Source organism: Ornithorhynchus anatinus, chromosome 7 (assembly GCF_004115215.2).
Source record: "Ornithorhynchus anatinus isolate Pmale09 chromosome 7, mOrnAna1.pri.v4, whole genome shotgun sequence".
In the NCBI taxonomy this organism is placed as follows: domain Eukaryota; kingdom Metazoa; phylum Chordata; class Mammalia; order Monotremata; family Ornithorhynchidae; genus Ornithorhynchus; species Ornithorhynchus anatinus.
The window spans coordinates 54,192,276-54,213,192 of NC_041734.1; the positions used below are offsets into that span (position 1 = coordinate 54,192,276).

At 43.1% G+C, this 20,917-nt stretch overlaps 1 protein-coding gene across 3 annotated transcripts in view; it reads right to left on the reverse strand.

Annotated features, from left to right (window-relative positions):
* Nucleotides 1-222: 222 nt before the first annotated feature.
* The window catches only part of COL4A4 (collagen type IV alpha 4 chain), a 123,132-nt gene continuing 102,437 nt past the window's right edge, over nt 223-20,917 (reverse strand). For all 3 annotated transcript variants that reach the window (XM_029068969.2, XM_029068967.2, XM_029068968.2), the window contains 5 exons: nt 20,280-20,408; nt 7,443-7,559; nt 6,140-6,328; nt 4,238-4,524; nt 223-3,783 (listed from right to left, as the gene is read on the reverse strand). In XM_029068969.2, the coding sequence (XP_028924802.1) occupies nt 3,520-3,783; nt 4,238-4,524; nt 6,140-6,328; nt 7,443-7,559; nt 20,280-20,408 (986 nt within the window). In that variant the 3' untranslated portion in view covers nt 223-3,519. The remainder of the gene's footprint in view (nt 3,784-4,237; nt 4,525-6,139; nt 6,329-7,442; nt 7,560-20,279; nt 20,409-20,917) is intronic.

A 20,917-nucleotide genomic window follows, 5' to 3' on the forward strand; every position in this document is an offset into this window, starting at 1 on the left:
TAGGAATCATTTTACCCCTTTGCCTTTGAAATATGAACACGTATCTAATAATTCCAGGTAAGTGTCCCATTTCTTTGGTCTCTTATCTTAACACATGTATGGATTTTGCATCAGCAATTAGAGGTTGGAAATCTCGACTCAGAGCCCTGAAAGAGAAAGCTCTCATTTCATTATTACTTCAATTAAATCATATTTTAAGATTAAATAAAGGAAGAGGAGGGATTAATGCTGGTCATGTTTTATTGAAGATTATGAAAATAGCTTTTCCTCTCAGAGACAACAGTCCAACAGAAAACACAGTAATTAAAACTCATAAAAGATCAGAAAAAATTTGATTTTTTGAACAATGAATTAAAATGTTCAATTGTGTTTGTTTACTGAAATGATTTCAACAAAAGGATATTTTTAAATCTAAGTTCTGATTGTGTTCGTCAATAGGAATCCATGTCTTGTAAACCTAAAGGTCACTAATATGTGCCCCATAGATTTGTGGAATAGGTACCTTGTGGGCATTCAATAATTACCATGCTTTCCTGCCACCATTCCAGGCAGCCAGTTACTTGGCAGGAGAATCGTAAGGCACAGCCCCAGAAAAGCCTGACCCAAACCATCATTGAACAATGCTGCAAAATGCTTCCTTTGCACCTGATATATAAAACACAAGGAAGATTTGGATTGCAGTGTACACGGATGTGTAGCAAGAGAACTTTGTCACAGTATTATTCCTGAGCTTGTGCAGAGACCAGGGAGATTTTTGAAATATAGTCTTGCTGATCGTTTTAAAATGGTCAATTCTAGAAAGTAATTCAGCCCTTCTTAGGCTCAGGAAGGGCTGCATACTAGTCGATTTTTGCTATGTAGAGGTGCCCCTTTGAGATTGTGTAGGTAATATTGCATTGGAAGATTGTGGAGAGGGGAGAAGGCTGTGTGTGTATATGTGTGAGTAAACGTAGAAATGATTTGAACAGACTGTTGATTCTAGCCATGTTCATAGTGTAGTTTCAGAAACAAGGCCAAGCAAACAAAATGTCTGCCCAGTTAAGACTCTGCATTAGGCTGAAATACAGTATGAGATTTTGCAACCAAAGGTAAAGCGGTATTTGTTTCTTTCATTTCTCCCCATGAGAAAAGAGCCAGTGTATCAATGGCAAGCACAAGGATGTATTATAAAATTGTGCAGAGTTGGGAAGAAGCTTTATTTTGGTGAAAGACTGTTGGTTGGGTTGGAAAAGCACCTCTTGATACCTAATATACCAAACATACCCAGGTAATTTTCTTAGGGAAAAATTGGAAAAACTGTTCAGTTCTCCACATTCCAATTTGAATTTCCTTGCTAATCCTACAGTTAATCAGTCAGCAATGGCACAAATGTTATGATGAAAAGTTTTAAAAGAATATATCCTCACTCTCATCCTCACTCCAGTTTTGAATAAAAAATGTGATGGGGATAGATGTAACAACCATCATCACCATCATCAACAATGGTATTTATTGAGTGCTTACTATGTGCACAGCACTATATTAAACACTTGGGAGAGTGCAGTACAACAGAGTTAGTGGACATGTTCCCTGTCCACACTGAGTTTACATGAAGTGAATAAAATATCCCAGGAGAAATAACTCTACTTCAAAAGTCATTCAATAGCTAAATTTATGTCAATTTTTCTTTAAACCAAAAATTACTTTTAAATCAAAAATGCTATACTGAAAGGAAGCGTATTATAATCCTTTTGGTTGGGAAGTTTTCCTTATATAAAAACTTATGAGAATATAGATTCATTAAAAAATAGTAGATCTCCCTGTTTTTCAAGCATTTTATAATCCCCATTTTATTCCTGATTTTTCTTAGGATTGTGGCTCCTTGCTTCAATTTTAAGACAGAAAGCATTCTAGAATTAAGGTGCTGATGAAATCATACTTAACGTTGTTGATCAGTTTTCTGTTTTGTTTTGTTCCTCAGAAAGTATATGAAGGTGAGATGTTCCAGGCTTTGGGAAATTTGCAAAGCTTTAGGGTTCAGCTAATTGGGGGTAAGAGGGTCCTCCTTCAAAAGGAGTTAGTGTGTGTGTGTTCACTGTCCTATTGATTGAGGTCCCATTCTGTAGTTCTGTTTATGCAAAGAGCATGAGATAGCTGTCCTTTATACTCAGAGATGAAGTTAGTGCCAGGAAATCCTCTTTAGACTTTTGTAAAAATTTGGAAACATAAAGGTTCTGAATCTTTAATGAAAATAGCCTGCAAAATAGAGCTTGCATTTGTGAAGAAAATAGAAAATTTCAGAATGAAAGGTTTGGTTAGATGAGATAATCCCACATAAAAACCTAGAGGGAAATACATAAAGTGTATCCTGTGAGTGACTCTATTCTATTTATAGCTTTTCCATGTCTTTTCATTAGCACGGCCTTGACCAAAATGAATGTGCTTATTTAAGTTTAATTAAGTAAGCCCTTCATTTTCTCCCAAGTGCATAATGATGGCTCTGTCACTTTTCTTCATAAGTTGCCATTAGGAATATAGAGCAGAGTGTCATTATGAAGCGTTGGAAAGCTGAACGGTGTTTCCTGGGGAGAGAGCGGAGGTGCTGTGTGTACATTTGTTTTCCATGGTGTGTTCCCTGGGCACAATAGCTTGAACATAGCAAGGGCAGGCGGTACCCCTGACTGGGTGAAAATAGTCCTTTGGAAGTTTGTGAAATGGTGAGTCAATTTTAGTGAATCACTGGCTTAATATTCATTAATAGCTTTTTGGAGCTAATCCCATATTGAATGAATTTTTTTTTTTCATAATTGCTACTTTTCAAAAGGGTTGCCAGAGGAGGCATTTCCTTTCTCTGAAAAATAAAAGGAGAATGACTGCAATTTAGTGTTTTGTGTTCATCGGTGATTTTGTTTTATAATAATGCGGTGTTACCATGAACAGCCACCATGGCTGGCTCTTGACATATCTGGATGTTCATCCTTAAATGGTTAGTGTTAAGTAATTGGCTTCTTTGGCTATTTGTAGGTGCATAAAGAAGACAGTGGATAAGAAAATCCAGTGTAAGTGGCACTTCCGAGAGTCAATCTTCCAAGCTTTTTTGTTTTGTTTTTTCTTTCTCCCATACAATTCAATCAAAAGCATATTGTGGGAGGGATCTACTTTCAATTGCCTGAGACTTTATTAGTCAACAGATGGATTTTTCAGTGAAATTACTGGCAATATGGCCTTTCATAACGCATTTACTTTACTGAGCTTTAACATATATTTTGAAGAAAGCCAACTCCTCCCTCCTCCATGGTTTAATTAACAATAATACTAGTGTTTTACTTAGGAGGGCAGGCCCAACCAAATCGATCGGTGCAGTACTGGCTTCCTCTAGGTAGACTGGAGAAGAAAAAGATGTGCAATATTGTTTGAACCACAAAATTTAAATAGAAGGAATATTTTTCAATGAAATGCTATGATAAAATACTATTCAATTCTTTAGCACCTTTCACTTCTTTCCCCAAGAAGTTTCTCCAAGCATTGTGGGTTCTCTTTTTAGCTGTATTTCATGCAGACCTGACATCTGCTGATTTTTTGGCGCTGTGCCTGTCCATCTTTTAAGGTGCTTGGTGAGGGAGCTGATGAAAACTGTAATTCTGGTTTCACTGTCGTTAGCCAGAAGCTGTATTCATTGGCAAAAAAATGACACGTTCCCTGCCGTCCTTGGCATTCAATGAAGGGGGCTGCTCGGAAGTCTTCAAGGCAGCTTCCAGGGGACACAAGGGACTGTCCTCCTCCTTGATCTCCAGCTCCTGTGTGCTGAACAGACAAGACCAGCTTTAGAATATAAATTAGGGAGCAGAAAGGAGCCCAAGCAGAGCAGAACTCAATAACCGAGTGGACAGACCATCCAGGGAGGAAAAGATCTGGCCGAAGCCTAACTCATTAAATTTCTTTTTACATCGTCTGCCCTGCTGAGAAGAGGAAGCAGGACCCACCTTCTCCAAACAGAACCAGAGTTGCAGAAAGTAAAGGAGGCTTCTTGTACATTGCCCCCAAAGCAACTAAAGTAAAATCACACAAGCAGTTGAAGCCAGTTCCCAATGCAGAAAAAGTGGGCCCGGGTCATAAAGGCTTTCCAGAGCCAGATCTTACTGCCTTTCTATATTCTCCAATATTTCATAGGGTTGTTTTTTAATCTGGGATGAGAGGAACTGAAAAAGGGCTTTAAGAAGCAGAGCACTTCAGTGGGACTAAGAGGCTGCAGACATACCATTAGGAAAGAATAACCTATCCAGAGGCTTCTCCATGATGTCGGACATGGAGGGATGGATTCATCTTGGCTGTGAACGGCCAAGGCCTGGGCCGGGGACTCGCATACCACACACCGGCTAATGTACGGCTGTATTTTATCTTCAGAGAGGGGCATCATGGGTAGAGGAGCGGCACTGGATAGCCAGTAGGATTTATCATTTCTCCTGGCATAGAAACAGACGTGATTGATGTTGCAGTAAGCAAATGGCATCGTGCTGAACAGGGGAAGACAGGATCCCGCGAGACCTAGGAAAGAAAGGGATAGCCAAATTTCCAACTCAGTTGCCATGCAGTCATTCACCAAAAACTTTAACCAAACTTTTCAAAATCAGAAGGTCTCGGTGGAAAAGGCTTACGGGTGGTCCTTGCGGCATGTCTATCAGCAACAATTTATATAGTTCAGGGAGGTGATGCACCCTACCCAACTTTCCTCTAAAGCCTCCTGGTGACTAAATTTACTCTCTGATGCTAGAAATAGAAGTCAGGCCCATTTTGTTTACCAGACTGTTAGACACTGGTTGCATTACCAGGCGGCCTGTCAATCCCTGATTGGAACTGTATTGTATTTCAAAACACCTAATCAAATTTCCGGGTGAAGGTGGGCAAGAGAATTGCAGAGAGGAAAGGAGAAGTTGTACTGCCCAATAGAGAAAGGGCTAACTCCCCACATTTCATCACAATAGGAGGTTGTTTGGCTGGAGTCCATACCTAGTGGATAAAGTACGGGCCTGGGAGTCCGAAGGAACTGGGCTCTTATCCCGGCTCTGCCACTTGTCTGTTATGTGACCTTGGACAAGTCACTTCACTATTCCGTGCCTCCATTACCTCATCTATAAAATGGGAATTAAGACTGTGAGCCCCATATGGGGCAGAGACTGTGTCCAACCTGATAAGCCTGTATCTACCCCAGGATTTAGTACAGTGCCTAGCACATAGTAGGTGCTTAACAAATACCTTAGAAAAAAACTCTTGCAGGAATAATGCTCTCTCTTCCCTCTGACCCCTACAGGCCACAGCCATGTGCTGTTTCTGCTCTGAGCCTTGCCCTGAGGGCCCTTGGTGTGTCTTCCTCAGTAATATTTCATTAGTCTTTATGGGTGAGGCATAAGGGGTTGGTTTTCTGGCTGTGGTTTAAATTTCATTTTTTCCCTTTGAACACTCATCCTTCTTGAAGTTTTCCTCTTTTTTAAAACTACATATTTTTGTGCATTATTTGCTGGCAATTAGTGTGTCTGACAATTGCCTCTCAAACACATTCATGAAGGCCTCGGAGATCCAAACACTTAAAATAATTATGTCATTTATTAGTCACCTGCTGGGTGCTGAACATTGGGGGAGATGCCAGGTTATAAGATTGGACATGGTCCCTATCCTATACAGGGATCATAATCTACCTACTCCCCATTTTACAAATGAAGAAACTGAGGCTCTGAGGGGTTAAGAGTATTGCCCGAGGTCACACAGTAGACCAGTATTGGGGCTGGGTTTTGAAACTTGGTCTCTTGACTTTCTTCCACTAGACCACACTGCCTCCCCTCTGTACAAATTCCTTTCAAATCCTGGCCAGATTCTTTATCTCCATGATTTTTTTGAATATTTTGCCTTAATATCTCACACAAGCAAAAGCAATAAAAGCTGCTAAGCCAAAAAATCATAATGTCAGTTTTTAGAGACATACAATGGAATTCCCAATATTGGGATTAACAATTGTAAAAAGAGCAGAGTGTAAAAAACATCACCTATATGTTAACTTAATATTAACTTAATAAGGTAATATATAGGTGATGTTTTTTACACTCTGCGTCTTTACAAGGGACTTCAGTAGAATTGTATGGAAATATCTGCCATCTAAAATTCTTACCCAGATCTTGATTATGTGCTTTCTCCTGGCCTTCAATATAAAGCAGACTGTACCCAGTCCACAACTTGGGCAATCCATCAGGACAAGAAGGTATTTTGTCTGTCTGACTATGAAGAACCAGGAGGAATCCATTAAGGTATTCAGTTCTTGGCCCTCTGGATCCTGGATCTCCAGTTGGGCCAGGTGGACCTTGCGTAGAGGAAAAAAGACAACAAAACAAATCCATAAATTTTAAGTAACGATGTCCATTTCACCCTTGTCTATAAAAACACCAGTGGACTTCACCCATCTTTCTGACTTCAGATCCTCCAAACTGTGATATTATTTGAGAAGAAATTCACATGTAGGACTTTTCTCTCAAACTACTTCCTCCTCCTTTTCAATGAAACCATTCTCTATACTGCTCAGCCCACCAGGAATCCTCAGTATTAAATAAGCCAAAAAGGTGAAGTCTGGAGAGGGCAGCTTCACAGCCTTATGTTTTCCTCTTTTCAGAATCTCTACAGGTATGCTCAATTTTGCTGTAACGCCTGCTTCTTGGGAGTTAAGGGGCATTCGTCCAAAAAAGCAAAGCTTTTGGAATACAGTGCCCAGCGTCAGAAAGAAATGGCTTGTGCACAGGCTCATGGTGTCAAATTATCTAAGGTAAAATCGAGCTATATTTCAAAGAAAAACATTTAACTTTGTAATGGTGCAGTTATTTTCATTTCTAAGCAAAAAAAAAAACCAACATAGATCTGAAAAGCAGTTTCCCCTAATATACTCCAGGGAACCCTTTTTATAATTTTCTGTATTCTCAGAAAATGGTACTCTACTGTTTAAATTTGTCTTCAGAAAAACGCTAGTATGGTATTTATGAAAAATGTCGAAGATAATGAGCACTGCAAACAGAAGGTCCAGGAGGTGATACCACGCTGACAGTGGCACATAAAAAGAACTCTGTCACATTGCCCTTCCACAGTTCTTAATGGGACTCCATGTTAGGGTGAGTATCCTCAAATTGATTGGGTTTTAAATAGCTGGCAGGTAGACCTCCTGAAATGGGGAAATGTTGCCTGAGGGTAAACTTACTACATGTATTTTTCTAGGGAAGAAACTAAACAGCAAGCTAGAAACTTGTGGATTTATTTGGTTTCCTGGCCTGTTTCTCTTCTTTTAGGTTTGCATCTGCTGGAGATTAGTGATTTTGTCAGAAGCTCATCCAGGAGAATGGTTCTAATTGAACTGGGTGAGTTATTCTAATCAGGTCTTTGATAAAAAAATAAAAAATACTTGTTCCTTAGGGGGAATGGGATATTCTTACCTGGTGGCCCATCACAGCCTGGTTCCCCTGAGTCTCCCTTTTGTCCAGGTGCACCTGGCGATCCAGGAAAGCCATCTTGACCTCTCTGGCCATCTGGCCCTGGTTCACCTTTAAGTCCTAGGTAGACATCCAAACCATGGAGTCTTTTAATGCTTATATTCCAAAGTCAACTTAATAATAACAATACTAATTATTATGGTACTTGTTAAGCATTTACTATGTGCCAAGCTCTGTTCTAAGCACTTGGGTACATTCAAGTTAATCAGGTTGGACACTGTCCCTGTTCCACATGGGGCTCACAGTCTTAATCCCCATTTTACAGATGAGGTACTGAGGCCCAGATAAGTTGTGATTTGACCATGGTCACACAGCAGACATGTAATGGAGCTGAGATTAGAACCCACATCCTTCTGACTCCTAGGCTTGTTCTCTCTCCACTAAGCCACATTGTTCCTCAGCTGCCTTTTGCCACGAGGCAATACTGTTGTACACTTTCATTCATTCATTCATTCAATAGTATTTATTGAGCACTTACTATGTGCAGAGCACTATACTACGCGCTTGGAATGAACAAGGCGGCAACAGATAGAGATGGTCCCTGCCGTTTGACGGGCTTACGGTCTAATCGGGGGAGACGGACAGACGAGAACGATGGCAGTAAATAGAGTCGAGGGGAAGAACATCTCGTAAAAACAATGGCAACTAAATAGAATCGAGGCGATGTACATTTCATTAACAAAATAAATAGGGAAATGCAAATATATACAGTTGAGCAGACGAGTATGGTGCTGAGAGGATGGGAAGGGAGAGGGGAGGAGCAGAGGGAAAGGGGGGAAAAGAGGGTTTAGCTGCGGAGAGGTGAAGGGGGTGTGGTAGAGGGAGTAGAGGGAGAAGAGGAGCTCAGTCTGGGAAGGCCTCTTGGAGGAGGTGAGTTTTAAGTAGGGTTTTGAAGAGGGGAAGAGAATCAGTTTGGCGGAGGTGAGGAGGGAGGGCGTTCCGGGACCGCGGGAGGACGTGGCCCAGGGGTCGACAGGGGGATAGGCGAGACCGAAGGACGGCGAGGAGGTGGGCGGCAGAGGAGCGGAGCGTGCGGGGTGGGCGGTAGAGAGAGAGAAGGGAGGAGAGGTAGGAAGGGGTAAGGTGATGGAGAGCCTCAAAGCCTAGAGTGAGGAGTTTTTGTTTGGAGCGGAGGTCGACAGGCAACCACTGGAGTTGTTTAAGAAGGGGAGTGACATGCCCAGATTGTTTCTGCAGGAAGATGAGCCGGGCAGCAGAGTGAAGAATAGACTGGAGCGGGGCGAGAGAGGAGGAAGGGAGGTCAGAGAGAAGGCTGACACAGTAGTTTAGCTGGGATATAACGAGAGCCCGTAGCAGTAAGGTAGCCGTTTGGGTGGAGAGGAAAGGGAGGATCTTGGCGATATTGTAAAGGTGAAACCAGCAGGTCTTGGTAACAGAAAGGATGTGTGGGGTGAACAAGAGAGACGAGTCAAGGATGACACCGAGATTGCGGGCCTGAGAGACGGGAAGGATGGTCGTGCCATCCATGGTGATAAAAAAGTCTGGGAGAGGACCTTGCCCCAGATAGGTTGGAAAGTGGAATCACTGACACAACACACAGCGGTTTTAGTTAACGTGAAGAAACGAGGTCTAGCATGGTGAATAATATGGAGGAGACCAAAGCACAATTTGAACTATGAGTGAGAGGTGTCGGTTTCGCATGTTGTAGATAGAACTGAAGGGGTTAGGGAAGAGTAGTGGAGTAGGACTGGAATGGAGAAGCCAATGGATGAACAATACGACTGGACATATTGAGTCCCTTGAGGAAGGTGGCTGACCATGAATTTGGGCGAAGGACTAAATTAGATACGGGATTGATCAGCAGTCAGGGATCACTGAAACACAATGCTGATCAGAGCTGAAACCAGGAGTATCCTGGGTTAAAACTGAGGATGAGAAGAGGTGACTCTTTGGGGGCCCCAAGTTATATCAAGGAAAGGAGGACATTGGATGAGAAGTGAAATCCTTGGGTAAAGCTGGGAAAAGCCATGGATGGGGGTCAATCGTCATCAACTGGAACGTGAGTTTGGAGTGAGGATGGGATGGGCATGTGTTACAGGAAATGGGAGGAGCTCCTGATGAGGAGTGAACACTCAGGGTTTCAGAACGCACACATCAGTAGGCATCAAGAATCTAACCTGCAATGAAGGTGTTGGTTGGCCATCAACTGGGTTACTTGCCTTTTACATATAGTAAGCAAGACAAAGTGATCATGCCCTAGGTGAAAATTACTGTCTCAATTAATTTCCTATCCAAATCCAGATTTTCTCCAACTTTGCCCATTGTTTTCTCTTGTCATTAATTAGGACATTAAATGAAGTGGGGGTTTTTAGGGTATTTTTTAAGTAACAGCGTGGCTCAGTGGAAGGAGCACGGGCTTGGGAGTCAGAGGATGTGGGTTCTAATCCCAGCTCCACCATTTTTCAGCTGTGTGACCTTGGGGCAAGCTACTTAACTTCCCTCTTGGTCTCAGTTACCTCATCTGTAAAATGGGGATTAAGACTGTGAGCCCCACATGGGATAACCTGATTACCTTGTTTCTACCCCAGTGCTAAGAACAGTGCTTGGCTCACAGTAAGAGCTTAACAAATACTATCATTATTATTATTTGTCAAACACTGTTCTACGTACAGGGGTAGATACAAATTAATCAGGTTGAATACAGTCCCTGTCCCCCATTGGATTCACAGTCTAAGTAGAAGGGACAAGAGGTATTTCATCCTCATTTTACAGTTGAGGAAACTGAGGCATAAAGAAGAGAAGTGACTCACCCAAGGCCACACAGCAAGCAATTTGCAGAGTCAGGATTAGAACCCAGGTCCTCTGACTCCCAGGCAAATGCTCTTTCCAGTAGGCCATGATGAACTCCTGTCAGTTCAGGGCCTCCAGCCCAACAGGGTATGTTTACTATAGCACAACAGTCTCCTAGTGTTGGGACCTATTGAAATTCCCAGTCAGAGCAGGAAATCAATCAATCAAGCAATGAATGGTACTCGTTGAGGGCTTACTCTGTGTAGAGAACTGTAATAAGCACTTGGAGAGTACAATATAATAATAGACACATTCCCTGCCCACAGCAAGGATATGGTACCATAAGAGTTACCTACTGACATTTGTTTGGTTTTGAAAATAGTAAAAACTGCATGTCTTTCCTATAACTCCTTAGACAAAGTGCTTCGGACAAACTGATCTTCCCATGATTGGCAGATGATTGTAGTAGTCTTTAAGAGCTTACTATGTGCAAGCACTGTACTAAGCTCTGGGGTAGACACAAGATAATCAAGTCCTACGTGGGGCTCACAGCCTTAAGTAGGAGGGAGCCACGGGTATTGAATCTCCATTTTGCAGATGAGGGAACTGAAGCACAGAGAGGTTGTGACTTGCCCAAGGTCATATAGCAGGCAGAAGTGGCAGAGCTGGAATTAGAGCTGAGGTCCTCTGACTTCCAGGTCTGTGCTCTTTCCACTAGGCCAGCAGGGTGGTAATGAAAGCACTAAGAGAGCAAGAGGACATTTTCGGGCCACAGGAAAAATGATCCATTAAATGCAAAAATAGGTACCTTGACTCTTGGCTTGCAAAGTCTGCAAATTGTGGGTTCACAGTCCTTATTACTAACTCATTAGCCTTTTGCCCCACTAAAACGAGGTGAGGATGATTAGGAATTTAATGACAGTTTTTTTTTTTGAGAAATTCAAAGTTGAAGTAACAAGCTGGTATACAACAAACCACTGTGATTTTATACCTGCTTTATAGTAGTACACGCCACCTGATAAAACATTTCCAAGTATGCTAACACCTTTATTTTCTTTCTAAAGTGGCCTGAATGATTTTTGCCAGGCTCCAACAGAAATGAAGCAAGTACCTTATTTGAGGCTAATTTTTTTTTAACTACTTGGCATGAGAGAGAGAGTGTGTGTATGAGGTGGAAGGGGGTGGTGTTCTCACATTCCATAGAGAAAAAACAGGAAGTGAATTTCATCCTCATCACCCCAGCACTCCCTATTTAGCCAAGAGTTGTTATTATTAGCCACTGTAAACACCCTCCCCTTCATGAGGATGAGAAGATGAACCTGCATATCAGCTTCCCTGTCATTTTTTAGATGAAGAAAGGGCCATAGGAAATCTCTAGATGAATGATTTCTTTTTGATCTATGTAACAAATGGGGAGTTTTGGTAAGTGATCCCTGAGAGTACCGGGGCAAAAAGGGTTTTTCTGGATTAGGGTGGGTATCATCAGGCAGACCTTAGGAATGTGTGGCAGTCAGAAGAGAGATGACTCTTTTTAGAGCAGAGACTGTAGCAAAAGTCCCTCACAGATCTTTAGTGGTTATCCATTGCTTCTCATAGAAAAGGGAAATCCCTGACCATCACCTTTTAGGTTCTCTAATTAATCAATCAATCACATTTACTGAGTGCTTGCTACGTGCAGTACACTGTCTTAAGTGTTCGAGAGAGTAAAATATAGCAGAGTTGGTAGACACGTTCTTTGCCCACGAGGAGCTTCAGTCTCTTCTCTAAGCAGCTTGCAGTCTGCTTTAGAGGACCAGCATGGAAGTGGAAGAACACAGGACTGAGAGTCAGAGGACTTGGGTTCTAATCTTGGTTCTGCCACTTGTCTGCTGTATGACCTTGGGTAAGACACTCAATAACAATAATAATAATAATTATGGTATTTATTAAGTGCTATGTGCCAGGCACTGTACTAAGCGTGCTCTGTTTCTCATTTACCTCATCTGTAAGAAGGGGATTAAGACTGTGAGTCCCATGTAGGGCATGGACAATATCCAATCTAATTAGCTTGTATCTACCTGTGGCCTAGTGGAAAGAGCACAGGCTTGGGAGTCAGAGGACTTGGGTTCTAATCCTGGTTTTGCCACTTGTCTGCTGTATGACCTTGGGTAAGACACTCAGTAACAATAATAATAACAATTTTGGTATTTATTAAGTGCTATGTGCCAGGCACCGAACTAAGCACTCTGTTTCTCATTTACCTCATTTATAAGAAGGGGATTAAGACTGTGAGCCCCATGTAGGACATGGATAGTATCCAATCTAATTAGCTTGTATCTACCTGTGGCCTAGTGGAAAGAGCACAGGCTTGGGAGTCAGAGGACCTGGGTTCTAATCTTCACTCTGCCACATGTCTGCTATCTGACCTTGGGCAAATCACTTTACTTCTCTGTGCCTCAGTTACCTCATCGAGAAATGGGGATTAAGACTGTGAGCCCCCATATGGGACAGGGACTGTGTCCAACCTGATTACCTTGTATCTACCCCAGCACTTAGAACAGTGCTGGTCACATAGTAAGAACTTAACAATACCACTATTATCATAATTATTATTACCTTAGTTCTTCATCCAGCACATGACACATAATAAGCGTGTAACACATACAATTAAAAATATTCTAGAGCAGAGACAGGCATCAATATGAATAAATTACGGATATGTACATAAGTGCTGCAGGGCTGAAGGTGGCAAATAAAGGATGCAATCCAAGTGCAAGAGTGACACAGAAGGGAGAAGGAGGAGAGGAAGTGAGGGCTCAGTCAGGGTGGGCCTCTAGGAGGAGATGTGCTTTAATAAAACTTTGAAAGTGGGAGAGTGATGGTCTTTCAGATATAAAATGGGAGGAAGTTTCAGACAAGTAGCAGGATATAGATGAGGGGTAAGTGGCAAGATAGATGAGATCAAGGAACCACGTATAGCCTGATATTAGAGGAGCAAAGTGAATCTTCTGGGTTGTAGTAGTAAATAAATTAGGTAAAATAGGAGGGGGTAAGGTGATTGAGTGTTTTAAAGCCTATGCTAAGGAGTTTCTGTTTGATATTGAAATGTGTGGACAACCACTGGAGGTTCTTGAGGAGTGGGGAAACCTGGACTGAATGGTTTTTTTTAGAAGAGTGATCTGGGCAGCAGAGTGAAGTATGGACTGGAGCAGGGAGAGACAGGAGGAAGGGAGGTCAGCGAGGAGGTTGATGCAGTAATCAAAACAGGATAGAATATGTGCTTGAATTAATGTGGTAGCAGTTTCGAAGGAGAGGAAAGGGTGGATTTTTAGCGATGTTGTGAAGATCCAACTGACAGGATCTGGTGACAGATTGAATATATGGGTTGAATGAAAGAGATAAGTCAAGGATAATTCATTCATTCATTCAATAGTATTTATTGAGTGCTTACTATGTGCAGAGCACTGTACTAAGCACTTGGAATGTACAAATCGGTAACAGATAGAGACAGTCCCTGCCCTTTGATGGGCTTACAGTCTAATTGGGGGAGACAGACAAGAACAATGGCAATAAAGAGAATCAAGGGGATAAACATCTCATTATAACAATAGCAAATAAATAGAATCAAGGTGATGTATATCTCATTAACAAAATAAATAGGGTAATGAAAATATATACAGTTGAGCAGACGAGTACAGTGTTGAGGGGAAGGGAGAGGGGGAGGAGCAGAGGGAAAGGGGGGAAAGGAGGGTTTAGCTGCGGAGAGGTGAAGTGGGGGGGGGGTAGAAGGAGCAGAGGGAAAAGGGGAGCTCAGTCTGGGAAGGCCTCTTGGAGGAGGTGAGCTTTAAGTAGGGTTTTGAAGAGGGGAAGAGAATTAGTTTGGCGGAGGTGAGGAGGGAGGGCATTCCAGGACCGTGGGGGGATGTGGCCCAGGGGTCGACGGCGGGAGAGGCGAGAACGGGGGACGGTGAGGAGGTGGGCAGCAGTGGAGTGGAGCGTGTGGGGTGGGTAGTAGAAAGAGAGAAGGGAGGAGAGGTAGGAGGGGGCAAGGTGATGGAGAGCCTTGAAGCCTAGAGTGAGAAGGTTGTGGGCTTGTGAGACCGGGAGGATGGTGGTGCAGTATACAGTGATGGGAAAGTAAGGGAAAAGACACAGTTTGGGTGGAAATATCAGGAGTTCTGTTTTGGATATGTTAAGTTTGAGGTGTTGGTGAGACATCCAAGTAGAACATCCTGAGGCAGGAGGAAATGTGTGATCAAAGAGAAGGAGAGAGATCAAGCCTGGAGATATAGTTTGGGGAATTGTCTAAATAGAGGTGGTAGTTGAAGCCATGGGGACAAATGAGTTCTCCAAAGCAGTGTGTGGAGATGAAAAATAGAAGGGGACTCAGAACTGAGTCTTAAGGGACTCCCTCAGTTAGGAGATGAGAGGCAGAAGAGAAGCTCACAAAAGAGAGTGACAAGGAAGGGCCAAAGAGACAGGAGAAGTACCAGGAGGGGACAGTGTCAGTGAAGCCAAGGTTGGATAATGTTTCCAGGAGAAGGGGTGGTCGACAGTGTCAAAGGCACCTGAGAAGTAGAGGAGGATTAGGATGGAGTAGACGCCATTGAATTTGGCAAGAAGAAGATAATTGGGTCCAAGAACTGAGCCTTGAAGGGCACTCACAGTTAGGGGAAGTCCCCTAATTCTCTGGCATTAGGTTCCATGTAATTTATATATTCTTTTCTCCTGTCTCCCACCTCATTTTTCACTCCTCCTCAGCTAATCTCCTGTCTGACCCTCATTCTGTTTGTACATTTCCAAGGCAACCCTTCTGCCTCCCTGCCCCTCATCTTGAAACATTCAACTCACCCCCCACAACACTTAAACCACATCCTTCCAGACCCTCTTAAAATGTCCCATTCTATGACTAGTCTCATCTTCCCAATCACACCGGCCCACCAATCACATAAGCACCTATAAAGGTATCTGTTTCCTATTTATTCATTCACTTGTGTAAATCAGACCTGTTTTTTCACTCTTCTTCCAAAGTGGGTTCTAATCTTGGTTTTGCCTGTTAAGGTGACGTCATCAGCGGTGAAAGTTTCCATGCGGTCAACAGGCAGAGCAGGGGATTGTGAAAAGTAACCAGCTAATGGGGATGGCAAAGATCTCAGTGGCTACTGCCTCTTGGACTCCATATGGACAAGAGCACAGCATCAGCATGAGACTGGCAGTCACTGTGGCCATATATGGGTCCTGCGCATAAAAATGATTTGTGCTTGGCATCATGCTGCGCCAGGGGGACTGGCAAGGGAGGGAGAGTGTAAGTAGCTCTAGGATACACTGGCAATATAATTGGTTCCTCCATACAGGTTCTCATTCATGAAGTATCAGGACTGAGGCTCAGTTTCAAACAAGAGACACCATCTTCCCAAACTGATGATGTTCTTAGCCCCGAAGGAGTTTGCAATCATGTCTTTTACTTCTTTTTCGTTCCCCTCTGCACATTGTAGGTACTTAATCAGTACTAGCTATTGTACTTTTCAAGTGCTTAGTACAGTGCTCTGCACACAGTAAACGCTCAATAAATATGATTGAATGAATGAATGATTGGATATCTACTGTTTCCCCCCACTGAATGGCAAACTCCTTAAGGGCAGGGATAGTGCCTTTAACTTAAGTGCTCCAAGGAAGTAGGTACTCAATAAACTCTGTTGATACAGATAGCAGGAGGGAGATTCAAAAATAGCATTCAGCCTGGGAAATAGAGAATAAATCACTTGGAAAAGAATATCTATATGCAAACAGAGTGGCGAGGACTGTTGTTTATGCGTAATCAGTCTTTTGAGCTGCCCCACAGAAATAAAAGCTGGTATTTTTTAAAGTGTTTATTTGCCAAACACTGTACTGAGTGCTGGGGTAGATACAAGATAATCAGTTGGACACAGTCCATATCCTACATGGGACTCACAGTCCTATTCCCCATTTTACAGATGAGGTAGCTGGGACAGAAAGAAGATAAATGACTTGCCCAAAGTCACATAGATGACAAGTAGCAGAACCAGGATTAGAACCTCTCCTGGGGTTTGTAGTCTAAGAAAAATCTTATTGACTGTAGGCTATCTTCAAGCCCAAAGAATAGCCCTAAACATTCGGTAGAGCGGTTTCATGTTTTTGATATTTGCTCTGTATGACCTGCTCTTTGGGTGACTGTTTTGGTTGCCATTTTGTCCAGTTGTCACCACACAGTCTCAGATGGTTCTTTCTTGAGTGCTCAGAGAGTCTGCTTGCAGCTGTCCGGTGAAACCTGAATAAAATCCAAGCAGCTGGAAAAGGGGCATTCCAGGCCTGGATGGCACACACCAAGAATGCAAAGCTCCTACATCCATTACTAGCCCGGAAACTGACCCAACCGTTTCTGAATATACATCTTACGTTAGACATATAAAATTGCCAAGGCAGCAGCCAGCCCTTTTGCTGCATATATTTAAATGGAGATTGTCTAGTCAGGGAAAAATGCTACACCAGATATGATAATATGGGCTTTGTTCCATTCACGAAAAAACAGTGAGAGATTTTTCCAGCTGAGGGTGTTTCCTTAGAGACAAGGAAGAAAGTTCTTGTTAATGAGAGTTGTATGCTGAGCTCTTTGCACACTTCACTGACTTGCCCTGTCTCAGGATCCTTTCTAATAGTGTGAAGTAACACTTAGAAAACCCCCCTCTGTTGTTTGCAATTATCTTCATTGAAAGATTCGAGTGGGAAACCCCATCAGGTTAGCTCCCACAGAAGACACTTTGCTTGGAAAATATCAATTACAAAAATGCCGATTCACCCAATTGACTCTGACTTTCGCCCACCCTGGAAATCAGAGATAGAGGTAGAAGATGGAGAAAATGGAGGGTCAGTGGGAGGAGGTGGCTGTGGTAGCAGACCCTAGAGGCATGGAGGGAGAGAGCAAAACTCAGTTATCATTTTGAGTGTTTGCCATTTTCATTTTTCTTTCTTTTTTTTTTTAGCAACCTCCCAATTTTCATACATTACCAGTGTGGCTGTCTGTCACATGACCTACCCACCTTGGAATATGTAAGTAGCTCTGTATTGTATAAAGGAAATAAGACTCTAATTCAATAGGGCAGGGCAGCATCTGCTGCTGAGGAGGTCCAAGGGGATATTCTGTGTGAGTGACCAGCTGCACATCTAGCAGCCATCTTGCATTTTAGTCTTTGAACACAGGGTTATTCAGATAGTTCAGAGCAACCCAATACTAATACGGGAAAATGATGCTACTTGGATGAGACATTTCTCTGTGGGTGGTGGATCAGTCAAGTAATCATATTTATTGAGTTCTTACTGGGTGAAGACCACTGAACCAAGTGCTTGGGAGAGTACAATATAACAGAGTTGTTAGACATATTCCCTTCCCACGACTGTACGGCCTGGAGAGGGACAGGCATTGATATAAACTGCAGATTTTTTATGATGTTTGTTAAATGCTTACTATGTGTCAAGCATGGTTCTAAGCCCTGGGGTAGGTGCCAGTGAATTGGTTTGGATACAGTCCCTGACCCACGTGGGGCTCACAGTCTAAGTAGGAGGGAGAACAGAAGAACTGAAATATGGAGAAGATAAGTGATTAGCCCAAGGTCACAAAGCAAGCATTTAACAAAGAGGGGATTAGAACCCAAGTCCTCTGACTCCCAGCACCATGCTCTTCCCACTAGGCCATGATCCTTTGTACATAAGTGCTGTGGGGCTGAGGGAGAGGTGAATAGAGGGAGCAAAACCATGAGCAAGGGCATCACAGAAGGGAGTGGGAGAAGAGGAAATGAGGGCTTAGTCAGGGAAGGCTTCTTGGAGGAGACGTAATTGTCATATATGAAGAGGGAGGGCGTTACAGACTAGAGGCAGGACGTGGGCAAGAGATCAGCTGTGAGAAGACGAGATCGAGGTACAGCGAGTAGGTTGGCATTAGAAGGGCAAAGTGTATGGGCTGAGTTGTAGTAGGAGAGCTGGAAGGCAAGACAGGAGGGGTCAAGGTGCTTGAGTGATTTAAAGCTGATGGTAGGAATTTTCTGTTTTTATAGGTGGATGAACAACCACTAGAGATTCTTGCAGAGTGGGGAAATGTTGACTGAATGTATCTGTAGAAAAATGATCCAGGCAGCAGAGTGAAGTGTGGACTGAAATGGGGAGAGACAGGAGGCAGGGAGCTCAGCAAGGAGGCTGATATAGTAATCACAGCAGGATAGGATAAATGCTTGGATTAATGTGGTAGGAGTTTGGATGGTAGATAGAGACAGAACCACACAAAACCTCCCTATATGGGAAAATATGGGACTTTTCACCAAGTATTGGAAAAGTCCCCACCACAGTCAGAGCCATAAAAATGGAAAAGCTCCTGGGTCTATTGGCACACCTGCTGAGTTCTTCAAACATAGAGGGGTACCCTGCTTAAGTACTTGGGAAGCGGCATGGCCTAGTGGAAAGAGCACAGGCCTGGAAGTCAGAACTTAATATGAGCTCTGCCACTTGCCTACTATATGACCTTGGACAAGTCACTTAATTCTCAGTTTCCTCATCTGTAAAATGAGAATTGTCCTACTCCCTTTTACTTAGACTGTGAGCCTAATGTGGGCCAAGGACCATATCCAACCCGATTATCTGATCTCTAGCCCAGTGCTTAGTACTGTGCTTAGCACATAGCGCTTAACAAATACCATAATTATTTCTCTTGTTACTTGAACAAACTCTTCCTCAACAAAGGGGCCATTTGAGGAAATGCCACATGATATCAAAGATGCTACCATCACCATCTTCAAGTAGAAAGACAGAGAGCAGACTGTGGCAATTCATTCAATAGTATTTATTGAACGGTTACTATGTGCAGAGCACTGTATTAAGCATTTGGAATGTACAATTCGGCAACAGAGAGAGACAATCCCTGCCCAGTGACGGGCTCACAGGCAATTCTAGAGGCATCTCATTGTTCTTTATTGCTGTCAAGATCCTAGCCAGAATCCTCTTCGATTGTTTGCTAAGATTACCAACCAGATACTCCTGAAGTCACAGTGTGGCTTCGGACCACAGTTGGTACAAGCAGACATGATATTTGCTGTGTGTCAGATGTGGGAGAAGTGCAGGAAACAGCTCCAGGGCCTCTACCCGGTTTTCCAAGGCCTGACCAAAGCAGTTGATACGATCAGCAGGTCTAGGCTCTGGAAATTACGAAGCAAATTTGACTGCCCTGAAAAGTTCATCAAGATTCTGAGACTGCTTCCTGATGGAGTGGCTGACTGGGTCAGAGCTGAGGTGCCCTGACTGAGCCATTCCCCACTGCCAAAGGAGCACAGCAGGGGTGTGTAGTAGGCCTGGGCCCGTTCAACTTATTCTTTGGTGAAAACAGTAAGCTCCTTGTGGACAGGGATCATGTCTACCAACTCTATTGTATCATAATACCCCATCTACACAGTAAGCACTCAGACACAGTAAGCAATCAGTAAATACCATTTTTGATTGATTACGCCCATGCAGGGAAGTAGCATGGCCTAGTGAATTGAGCAAGGGCCTGGGATTCAGGGAGTTAGGAGGAGCTGGGTTCTAATCCCAGCTCTGCCACTTGTCTGCTGACCATGGGCAAGTCACTTCACTTCTCTGTGCCTCAGTTACTTCAGCTGTAAAGTGAAGATTAAGACTGTGAACCCATATGGGACAGGGACTGTGTCCAAACTGATTAACTTGTATCTCCCCCAACTTAGAACGGAAGCCCGTCAAAAGGCAGGGACTGTCTCTATCTGTTGCCAACTTGTTCATTCCAAGCGCTTAGTACAGTGCTCTGCACATAGTAAGCGCTCAATAAATACTATTGAATGAATGCTTGACACATAGTAAGTGCTTAACAAATACCATTATTATTATTATTGTCATGCTGGATTATGCAACAAGAGTCTGGATCTAGTGAGTTACTGTCTATTGACTGACTGAGAATGATAGAAATTATTTCTCCAAAATTTTCTTTCTCTTTTTTGCTGATTTGCAAAGGAGTGACCAAGTGCCATCAAGGAGTACCTGGTAAGCCTGGGGGTCCTCTTGGACCGGGAAATCCCATGCGTCCTTCTGGTCCTCTTGAACCTGGAATCCCTGGGGGCCCGGGGATTTTGGGACAATCTGCAATATCTCCAGGTAGGCCAGGGTCCCCTGAAACGGAACAGCAGCCATCGTAAAACAGCCATCTGAACTGCAAAGGAGCTAAACACCTGTAACACACAAACGTGGCCATTCACTCCTCCAAGAGACACGCTGAACAAACACCACAGTTATTATTATTATTGCCTCCGGCTGCCCCTGCTGCCCTCCCAGGCTTTTCTCCCGATCTGCCCTGCAGGAAGGGCAGATTTAAACACTGGAGGTGAGTGGCCTCCATAAATATCAGTTTGATGGGGAGGCAGTGACAGTGGCTGGGAATGTTGGTGGCTGGGAATGTTGGAGTCTGAGCTATGAGGAACCAGCAACTAAGCTTTTCTAGCCAAAATGTTTTACTGCTCTTTTTTGGATTCATCTTTGTCCTTGTCTCTGATGTTACTTTTGTTTTATCTTATGTAAATGTATCATTCAACCCACATATTCAATCTGTCACTAAATCCTTGTGGTTCAACCTTCATAGCATTACTAAATCTGCCCTTTCCTCTCCATCGAATCTGCTACCA